The sequence below is a fragment of the Suricata suricatta genome, chromosome 1, assembly GCF_006229205.1.
Source record: "Suricata suricatta isolate VVHF042 chromosome 1, meerkat_22Aug2017_6uvM2_HiC, whole genome shotgun sequence".
NCBI lineage: Eukaryota > Metazoa > Chordata > Mammalia > Carnivora > Herpestidae > Suricata > Suricata suricatta.
This window is the reverse complement of record NC_043700.1, coordinates 33,922,641-33,934,593: the sequence shown is the minus strand read 5'-3', so window position 1 is coordinate 33,934,593 and position 11,953 is coordinate 33,922,641. Positions and strand designations below refer to the sequence as shown.

At 35.7% G+C, this 11,953-nt stretch overlaps 1 protein-coding gene across 1 annotated transcript in view; it reads right to left on the bottom strand.

The window, feature by feature from the left end:
• ADAM32 (ADAM metallopeptidase domain 32) overlaps positions 1–11,953 on the bottom strand; it is a 157,329-nt gene that overhangs the window by 105,439 nt on the left and 39,937 nt on the right. Inside the window, exons 8-9 of the mRNA XM_029936316.1 lie at positions 4,011–4,082; positions 3,635–3,801 (exon numbers count right to left, since the gene is read on the bottom strand). Of these exons, the coding sequence (XP_029792176.1) occupies positions 3,635–3,801; positions 4,011–4,082 (239 nt within the window). The remainder of the gene's footprint in view (positions 1–3,634; positions 3,802–4,010; positions 4,083–11,953) is intronic.

Here is an 11,953-nt window from a genome sequence, read left to right as displayed (position 1 = left end):
CCCTAGGGGGGAAAAAACCCCAGCATGTAATTTCTGTCCTTGACAGAATGTATTAAATAAGCAAACACCCCAACAAGGAAAACAAGTACTACAATGTAAAAATATTAAAAAAATGATAACCCTCTCACATGCATAAATGAAAGGTTGCACACAAAGAACTCACATCTTTTCAAGCTTCAATAGTAAACATTCTGCTACTATGTATTAAATACTGCATGGTTTGCCCAAGCTAAGATGAAACCACATCATGAATCAATTAGCATTTTGCATTTTCTTTCGTTATCTACTCAAAGTCAAGCCTACTGCACCTCTAAACATTTCATTAAATCCAATGATACAGCAAACACTCCCAAAATAAACTTAGATTGTATTGCAGTTTCACTTAGCAGTATATAAAATGCTGAGTTGTGACAGGTATCAATTATCCATTAGATACTAATTCAATTTTTCTTAAGCACTACTCACTGCTTGCTTTCCTTGAAGCTAGATCATTCTGAAAATTTCCTGTTAGACCTATGAGTGCGAACATATGGTTTCTGTCCTTCTCTGCCTGACTTATTTCACTTAGCAAGTCATACTGTTTTGATTACTGTAGCTTTGTAGTAAGTTTTCACATCTGTCTCCTTTCTTGAAAATTTGTATTTAAAGAAAAAAACCCATATATTGTCTCTTCCATAGAAACTGTATTACACAGTCATGACATCATCCCAATTAATGAAAGAAAGGTCTACTTTACAGAAGAATGGTTAATAAACATACAACTGATGGTGTAATTTTAAAGTTTTTATTGAAATGCTTTAACAAATTACTAAGGAAAGAATTACTACCAAAGAAGTGAAAAAACTATACTCTGAAAACTATAAAACACCGATGAAAGAAACTGAAGAGGAAACAAAGAAATGGGAAGACATTCCATGCTTAAGGATTAAAAGAGCAAATATTGTTAAAAGGCTATACTATCCAAAGCTATTTGCACATTTAATGCAATCCCTATCAAAATGCCAACAGCATTTTTCAGAGAGCTAGGACAAATAATCCTAAAATTTGTATGGAAGCACAAAAGACCCCAAAGTGCCAAATCAACTTTGGAAAAAAAAAAAAGGGAAAGCTGAAGGCATCACAATTCCAAACTTCAAGTTATATTACAAAGCTATAGTTTCCAAAATAGTATGGCACTGGCACAAACAGAGACACATAGATCAATGGCACAGAATAGAACACTCAGAAGTGAATGCACAACTATATGGTCAATTAACCTTCAACAAAGCAGAAAAGAATATCAAATGGAAAAAAGAATCTCTTCAACAAATGGTTTTGAGAAAACTGGACAGCAACATGCAAAAGAATGAAACTGGACCACTTTTCTTACACCATACACAAAATAAATTCAAAATGGATTAAAGACCTAAAGGTGAAACAGGCAACCATTAAAACCCTAGAAAAGAACACAGAAGAAATGTCTGTGCCACTGGCTATAGCAACTTCGTACTAGATCTATCTCCTGAGGCAAGGGGAAAAAGCAAAAATTAACTATTGGGACTTCATAAAAATAAAAAGCTTTTGCACAGCAAAGGAAACAATCAGCAAAACTAAAAGAAAGTCTATGGAATGGGAAAAGATATTTACAAATGACATATCTGGAAAAGGGCACATATTCAAAAAACATGAAGAACTTATACAACTCAACATCCTAAAAAGGAATAGTCTAATTAAAAAGTGGGCAAAAGGCATGAATAGACACTTTTCCAAAGAAGACATTCAGATACAATAGACACATGAAAAGATACTCAACATCACTTATCATCGGCAAAATACAAATCAAAAGTACAATGAAATATCATCTCACACCAGTAAGAATGGTTAACATCAATGACACAAAAAACAACAGGAAAGGATGCAGAGACAGGCAAACCCACTGTTGGTGGGAATGCAAATGGTCCAGCCACTCTGAAGTTTCCTCAAAAAAGTATAAATAGAACTACTCTATGATCCACCAATTGCACTACTAGATATTTACCCAAAGAATACAAAAATACTAATTCAAAGTGATACATGCACCCCAATGTTTATAGCACATTATCTACAACAGCCAAATTATGGAAATAAACCAAGTACCCAGTGACTAATGATTGGATAATAAACTCATGGTGTGTGTGTTTGTGTGTATGGAGATATATGTATACGTATGTATATGTACATATATAATTCAACCATAAAAAAGAATGAAATCTTGCCATTTGAAATGACATGAATGGAGCTATTATGGTAAGGGAAGTTTTATTATGATTCTATTATGATTTCACTCATATGTAGAACTTTTTAAAAAAGAAGCATAGGGAAGAAAAGAGAGGGGCAAACCAAGAAACAGACTCTTAATCATCAGAACAAATTGATAGTTATCAGAGGAGAGGTGGTGGGAAGATGGGTTAAACAGGTGATGGGAATTAAGGAAAGCACCGGGGATGAGCACTAGGCATTGTATGGAAATGTCGAATCACTATATGTTACACCTGAAATTAACATAACACTGTATATTAACTAACTGGAATTAAAATAAAAACTTAATAATAAATAAATAGCACTGATATTAATCAATAAGACTGGCAAAAAAAATGAAAAAAGCAATAAAAATTATTGCTGGCAGAGATGTGGGAAAACTAATCTCACACTTCCGAAAGAAATATTGACAAGCCAATTTAAAACTATGTATATACAGATTTACTGAAAGCTAATTCTGATTATAACTGCTACTAAATTTTATGAGTTCAATTACAAATATATACTTATAACAATTACAAAACTTATATTTATTTCTTCAACAAATAAATTAGAAAAAATATAGAGATGAAACCCACAGATTCAAAGAGACAAAGAGACATATCAAATGAATGCAATGTGTGAACGTTGTATGGCTACATTTTTGAACAAACCAACTATAAAATATAAAATTAAACATTTTATACAATATGGAACATTTGAACTCTGACTAAACAATTATGGCTTATCTTTAAGGATACATAATTAAATAATATGACACATAGGATTTTCTTCAAAATAATGGAGTTGAGAGGGTGAAAATATTTTTAAAAATTAGCCATATTCTGGTAATTGTTTTATGGGTATATAAGGTACATAAGGATTCATTATTTTACTCTCTTGACTTCTGTTATGCTTAAAATTTCCCATAATAAAAATTAGAACAAAACAAAAAATTACACAGAAAATCCATTAGGATAAACTATTTTTAACCTATTTTACCAAGCCTTTGATCAAAACTTCTTGAGAAAAATATAAACTTCATAAGATAAATCCCATTTTTTAGGTAGTGGTTAAGATTATGGGCTCTGGAGTTAAAACGTGTGGGTTCAAACCAGAGAGATGCCACCAGATCCAAGAGTCTTGAAACTGTTTAACCCATTGAAATCTCAGTCTTATTAGTAAAAAGTTAGTAAGCATAGAAATAAATTTTGGCAAGTTTTTTTTTTGCTGACAACCAGAAAGAAAATATGAGGCCTGAATGAAATACATAATAATGTATGAATAGTCAGAAATGAATAAAAATTTCCTAAATTAAGCTACATCATTATCACAGATCTTTGCTTTCTTTCTAAAAATACTGAAACATTATTCTTACATGAATAGATATGCAATATCATGTGGCCTTAGAGTGAGATAGGATTTTTTCCATTCTAAAAATCTATGCAATACTTCATCTGCATCACCAGCTGTAGAAATCTTATTGTTATCTGACCATAACTCCAATGATGACAGCACAATAGTAACTTTAAATTGGGCAAACATCTAAAGACAAAAGAGGTAAATACATGAAAAATTAATCTTCGTTATTTTACAATAACCATGAAATTAATTCAATGCATTGACAAATCAACGCTCAGTCTGTACAGATAGATGGCTTAATTATTCAGAAATGCCATGTTAAGTTAATTGAAAACTATAATCTCAAAACTAGTATGAATTTTTCTAACTACTATGAAAAGGAAAATACTTACTGCATTTACAAGGCCAATAACTTCGATGATTTTATTTGTTACTATCATGCTTTCAGAGCCCAAGTAATCATACTGAAAAACAAAATTAATTATAAATTAAAATACAATCTGTTATGTAGTATGTTTGAGATATACTCCCCACCTACTCTCACTGCTTTGGAATTAAAACATTGCAAAATAAGATAGAAATAATAAAAAGTAAATATAAATTGGACTACTCAAATATGCCAGTGGGAAAGTAATATCGCACAGCCATTCTGGAAAGTGCTTTGTTTTGAAAGCTTCTTTCAAAACAAATAATGTATTTACCATATGACCCAGCAATTGCACTCCTGGGCATTTATCTTAAAGAAATAAAAACTGATGCTCACAAAAAAACCTCTACATAAATGTCCATAACAGTTTTATTCCTATTACCCAAAAACTGGAAATAATTTATATATCCTTCAGTGGTTAACTGGCTAGACAAATTGTGGTACATTCATACCATGTAATACTGCTCAATAATAAAAAGGAACTGACTAAACTGGATAAACCTTAAGAAAATTATGCTGAGAAATCTCAAAAGGATATATACTACAAGGTTACATTTATGCAATATTCCTAAACCAAAAGTTGGAGAACAATTTAGTGACTGTCAGAGGTTGAAAAGTATAGGGAAGCAGGGAAAAACAAATGTAACAATGAAGTTAAAATGTTAGAGACTCTTATAGTGATGGTACTATTGAGTGTCTTGATAGTGACTGTGATTACATAAAGTTACATATATGGTCCTGTTGTATAATTACACACACACACACACACAAAATTAACATATATACAACTGCTGAAATCTGAATAAATTTTTGTGGAATGTGCCAATGTCAAATTCCACATCTACAAATCATCTTTCTAAAGTATAGCATCTCTTGGGAAGGGCCAAGATGGCAGAACAGCATAGAAGTTTTATTGCATCTCGTGTCCCTGAAATACACTCAGACCAACACTAAACCATCCTGCACACCTAGAAAACTGATTTAAGGATTAACACAACAACCTGTTCAACCTGAACCAGAGGACTCAGCAGGTACACGGCACAGATTGGTGAACTGGGGGAGAGAGAAGCTGTGAAGGGCAGGGAGCTGTTTTTGGTTGTGGAGAGAGGATGGAGATGGGGGTACAGTATGAAAGCAGCTGGAGAGAAAAGAAAGACTACCTAAGAGACAGAAAAAAAAAGAGAGAAAGGAGAAAGAAGAGGGTTGAAATTCCATTAAGACTCTATAAACAGGGGAGCACAGAGTCTGCAGCTTAATATCTGGCAGTGATCTGCTGAGTAGGGCGAATCACCAGGAGCAGAGAAAGAGGTCTGAGGGGTACTCAAGCCACATGCAGAGAGGCAGTTCCCCTGCTTGGAGAACATTTGGTAGAGGCTGTGTGGCTACTCCACAGTCAAAGGTTCCAGTGGATCCCAGGGACCCAACATGTTCCCTGCTGTTGGGCCAAGGACATTAATGGTAAAGCCTGGCCCCAGAAGTGTGTTGTAATTTACCATAATCCCTGAAACGCTGCTGCTACAGGATCACGTGAACTTTTTCTTGGGCAAGCTGGCACCCAGCTGCAGTCTCTGGGCATCAGCAGCAGCACAGTCTCGCAAACATTCCTGGGTATGGCTGGCATCCAGCCATAGCTCAATGAGACCCACCCCCAGAAGGTCTCAGTGGGTCAAAGCTCCAGTCCCTCAGAAGTGAGGGGTTGGGAAACAGCACATCTGAGATAAAACTCAGGAGGGAGGTGCTGCTTGGCAAACTGACAGCTTGGCCATGGCCAGGGTAAAAGCAGGGTGTCGGCAGAAGCTGGAGACAAAGGACAGGTGCACAATTGCTGGTCGGGGAGAACACAGAGTTCTAATACTAGAGACTGAGTAGCTGGATAATGCCATTTTCACCACTCCCGCACACACGCATACACAACTACACGCACCACTACAATCCACCCCAGTAAGCTACGCAGCACCATTGAGTGGAGAACAGAGCTGTTACACTAAGCCCTGCCCAAGCTGACCAACCTCTCTCTACAGGAACACCACATGTCACTCTGCCTGCTTAGTTTATGGGCTATAAAAGTGCTTCATAGTTTGACTTCTACGGGAAAAACTATGTAATTTCAATCATATTTCAGTATGTTTCCTGGTCCATCTATTCAATTTTTTTTCTTTTCTCATCCTTGACTACAGGAAGAGAAAAAAATTATTTTTATTTTCCATGCTTATTAAAATATTTTTCTTTAATTTTTTCTACTATATTGTTTACTTTTTTGGTAATTTTTCAAATTCTATTTTACTTCCCACAATTCATTTTACTCTATTTTACTGTATTCATTATTTCAAAATTTAAAGTATAGCATCTATTGATGTCCACTCTCACCACTGTTATTCAACATAGTATTGGAAGTCTTAGCCTCAGCAATCAAACACAAAGAAATAAAAGGCATCCAAATCAGCCAGGAGGAGGTCAAACTTTCACTCTTCAAAGATGACACGATTCCCTATATGGAAAACCCAAAAGACTCCACCAAAAAACTGCTAGAACCGATCCAGGAATCCAGCAAAGTCACAGGATATAAAATCAATGCACAGAAATCGGTTGCATCCCTGTACATCAATAATGAAGCAATAAAAAGAGAAATCAAGGAATTGATCCATTAACAATTGAACCAAAATCATAAAATACCTAGGGATAAACCTAACCAGAGGTGAAAAATCTATACATCAAAAACTATAGAAAGCTCATGAAAGAAATTGAAGAAGACAAGAAGAAAATGGAAAAATATTCCATGCTCCTGAGTAGGAAGAATATTGTTTTAAAAAAAATTTTTTAATGTTGATTTATTTTTGAGAGAAGAAAGAGAGACAGAGATCAAGCAGGGGAGAGGCAGAGTGAGAGGGAGACACAGAACCCAAGGCAGGCTCCAGGCTCTGCGCTGTCAGGACAGAGCCCGATGTGGGTGTGAACTCATAAACTGCAAGATCACGGCCTGAGCTGAAGTTGATCGCTTAACTGACTGAGCCACCCAGGCACCCCAAGAACAAATATTGTTAAAATGTCACTACTACCCAAAGCAATCTACACATTCAATCTAATCCCTATCAAAACAACACTATCATTCTTCACAGAGCTAGAACAAACAATCCTAAATTTTTATGGAACCAGAAAAGACCCCAAGCAGCCAAAACAATTTTGAAAAAGAAAACCAAAGCTGGAGGCATCACAATCCCAGACCTCAAGCTTTATTACAAAGCTATAATCATCAAGACAGTATGGTACTGGCACAAAAACAGACACTCAGATCAATGGAACAGAAAAGAGAATCCAGAAATGAACCCACAAACGTATGGCCAACTAATCTTTGACAAAGCAGGACAGAATATCCCATGGAATAAACAGTCTTTTCAGCAAGTGGTACTGTGAAAACTGGACAGCAATATGATGAACCTGAACCACTTTCTTACACCATACACAAAAGTAAACTCAAAATGGATGAAAGACTGAAATGTAAGACAAAAAACCATCAAAATCCTCGAGGAGAAAGAAGGCAAAAACCTCTCTGACCTCGGCCACAGCAACTTCTTACTCATCACATCTCTGGAAACAAGGAAAACAAAAGCAAAAAGGAACTATTGGGACCTCATCAAAATAAAAAGTTTCTGCACAGCAAAGGAAACAATCAGCAAAAACTAAAAGGCAACTGACAGACTGGGAGAAGATATTTGCAAATGACAGATCAAATAAGGGGATAAGTATCCAAAAATCTATAATGAACTTATCAAACTCAACACCTAAAAAGCAAATAACCCAGTGAAAACATGGGCAAAAGATATAGACACTTCTCCAAAGAAGACATCCAGATGGCCATGCAACACATGAAAAATGTTCAACATCACTCATCATCAGAGAAATACAAATCAAAACCACAATGAGATACCACCTCACACCTGTCAGAACGGCTAACATTAACAACTCAGGCAACAGCAGACATTGGCGAGAATGTAGAGAAAGAAGATCTCTTTTGCACTGCTGGTGGGAATGCAAAGTGGTGCAGCCTCTCTGGAAAACGGTATGCAGGTTCTTCAAAAGATTAAAAACAGAACTACCCTAAAACCCAGCAATTGCAGTACTGGGTATTTATCCAAAGGATAAGGTGTGCTGTTTCGAATGGGCACATGCACCCCAATGTTTATAGCAGCACTATCAACAATAACCAAAGTATGGAAAAAGCTCAAATGTCCATTGATGGATGAATGGATAAAGAAGAAGTGGTATATATATACAATGGAGTATTAGTTGGCAGTCAAAAAAAATAAAATCTTGCCATTTGCAACTACATGGATGGAAGTAGAGGGTGTTATACTAAACAAAATTAGTCAGAGAAAGACAAATATTATGTCTTCACTCATATGAGGATTTTAAGATTTTATATTATTTTAAGAAACAAAAATAATATAAAAATAGGGAGGGGGACAAAACAAAAGGGACTCTTTTTTTTTAATTTTTTAATGTTTTATTTATTTTTGATACAGGGAGAGACAGCATGAGACGGGGAGGGGCAGAGAGAGAAGGAGACACAGAACCGGAAGCAGGCTCCAGGCTCTAAGCTGTCAGCACAGAGCCTGACATGGGGCTCAAACCCATGAACATGAGATCTGACCTAAGCCAAAGTCGGAGGCTTAACCGACTGAGCCACCCAGGCGCCCTGAGAAACTCTTAAATATAGAGAATAAACATAGAACTATTGGAGGGGTTGAGGGAGGGGGGAATGGGCTAAATGGGTACGACGCATTAACAAATCTACTCCTGAAATCATTGTTGCACTGTGTGCTAAATTGGAAGTAAATTTAAAACCATAAATAAATTATTTAAAAATAAATAAAGTACAGCATCCCTTCCATTTTCCACAGGACCCTCAAATTAAACATATCTAAAACTAAACTTATCAGTCTTCCTCAAAACTCTGCTCCTACTTACATTTCCACTACCTCGATTAATGGTATTATCATCTATGACCTCCCACATTTATTATACTAGATGTTTCATAGGAACAGAACTTTTTCTGTTGTATTCACATCTTTATTCTAAATAGAACAGTAATTGGCAGCTACATGATCCTCAAGAAATTAAGTAAATGAATAAATCAAATAACTATAATTCCTTCTAATTCACCCTCATCAGTAACTTAAATTGCTTATATTATTAATCCATATGTTTTCACCTTGGTTACTGGAACAGTCTCTTAAATGGTTCCTCCTTCTTCAATCTATTCCCTATACTATTACAAAAAATGATGATTCTAAAATGAAAACATGAAAATGTCACCCTTCTGTTTAAAATCTTTTTAATGACTCTACATTACTTAGGATAAAATCCAAATATTGCATCATTCCTCAATTTACTTCTATTTTCCTTCTTCAATGATTTGTATTAATCATACTAAATTTGCAGGATTTTTCCCAAAAAAACCTTCTTTCATATTTATGTGCCTTTGCAAGGAAAGGGTTTGTACCAAGTCTTCCCTGGCCCAACCCTCACCTCATTATCCAAATTAACTAATCCACAGCCTATCCCCCAACCACCTTCTTCATCAGAACTCACACTCCCAAGCCCCTATTCCCCCTCCCTAATCACCCAAGAATTAGGTATCAGGCAACTAGAGGCAACCCCTACATCCCAGAACACATGGAAATTATTCACACTAGCCAATCTTAAACCTCTTTACCTTGGCCCACCTGTTCTTTCCTACAGAAACCATCATCAACTCTCCTGCACTTGTTTTCCCCTTTCTGCCTCTGTCTCCAGACATATCTTGCTACTTCCCCATATGGGTTCTGCAAGATGTAGCACGCTCTCTCCTCTTGGGAACTGTGAATAACAAACTCTCTCCAAAAGCAATTTCATCTTCTAATCTGTTGGCCCCACCATACATGAATAATAACAAAGCATAAATTTTAAAACACCTACTTGCAAGCTCTTACAGTACTCTAGGTTACAGCATTGTGTTTCCATGTCTTTCTACATCACTGGACCATGTTTTTATACTCAATATGTTCCTTTTAAGCACAGCATTGAATTCTCTACACTACAACTGTGGATTTAAAAATTTGTGAAGTTGTTGAAGACGATATCACTATTGCTCTTCTTTATATGCCCAATATCTAGTAACACAGATGCCAGAGTTGGCCCAATATTTGTTTTATTGAGGAATATGTGAATATATATATAAAACATAGAAAGGGGAAGTTTAATCAGCATCATATGGTTTGTAAACCTGGCAATTTGGACAAGAAGTTTTTAAAACAACTCTCAAAATTTGTAACATAATTCTGAAAAACATAATAATTTTATTATAATCCAGAATATTCCCTGAAAATTCAATCATAATTACTAGAAATATCTTAATTTTCTTTTAAAATTGCGTTTTTCCCCTATATTCCAATAAATCAAGTGTTTTCATATCCTTCTATAAATCATCTCTGAATCTCAACTCTGGCTTCCTGACAAGCCCTACAATTCTACAAATAGAACTGATAATGTGTTTCATTCATATTTGCCATGGTATTCCATAGGCATAACAATCAAATGCTTATCATTAGAATAAAAACTGGAAAGTATACTTTTATCCCTGTTTTCTGAAATCTCTGATATATAGAGTAAGTAAAGCCACACCTGATTGAGTGCAAACTAAGTGTCATTCCAAGATCCTTTTTTTTTAAATTATGTATTATTTTCTTTTTTTTTCCATAATATTTTGTCAAATTGTTTTCCATACAACACCCAGTGCTCTTCCCCTTAAGTGCCCTCCTCCATCACCACCACCTCTTTTCCCCCCTCCCCCTTCCCCCTCAACCCTCAGTTCATTCTCAGCATTCAATAGTCTCTCAAGTTTTGCATCCCTCTCTCTCTCCAACTCTCTCTCCCTCCTCCGCTCCCCCTGGTCCTTTAGTTCAGAGGCCCTCAAATAGTTTTGGGGAATCCAGGATCTAAAGGTATGTTTATACCAGGTAAACAATACACTCGAACAGGTGAAAGTATAAAAACTGCTCAAGTAAAAAAAAAGTCTTTATACATTAATGTAAGCAGTTCTCACCATTATACTATCATCATTTTTGGCCAGTGAATACTTTATAAGGCAAAACATTCCCTACAAACTACATACTGCTCTTCAAGAGCCCTGAAACAAAGATTAAAAGCTTAAAACTTCTCTCTTAAAAGAAATATCACCATTAAAATTACTCTAAATTGAGAAAGCACCTAAAAATGTGAAATATCACCCTAAAGATTAATTTGTTATTCAAGCTCTTTCTGTAAAGATTTCAAAGAAAACATTTCTGATAGAAATATGTAATTTTGAAGAGATAGTTTCCCAGACAAATAAAAACTAAAGGAGTTCATAACCACTAAGCCAACCCTGCAAGAAATTTTAAGTGGGACTCTCTTAGGGGAGAAAAGATTAAACAAAACAAAAAAGACCAAAAGCAACACAGACTAGAAAGAACCAGAGAGCACCACCAGAAACTCCAACTCTACAGGGAACACAATGGCAATAAGTTCATATCTTTCAGTACTCACCCTAAATGTCAATGGACCAAATACTCCAATCAAAAGACAGAGGGTAACAGAATGGATAACAAAATAAGATTCATCTATATGCTTCTTACAAGAGACCCACTTTTTTTGCTTTCTTTTCTTTTCTTATTTTTTTTTAGTTTATTGTCAAATTGGTTTCCATACAACACCCACTGCTCTTCCCCACAAGTGCCCTCCTCCATCACCACCACCTCTTCCCCCCTGCTTCCCCTTCAGTTCATTTTTAGCATTTAATAGTCTCTTAAGTTTTGCATCCCTCTCTCTCCCCAACTCTCTTTCCTCTTCCCCTCCCCCTGGCCCTCCATTTGGCTTCTCCTGTTTTCCTGT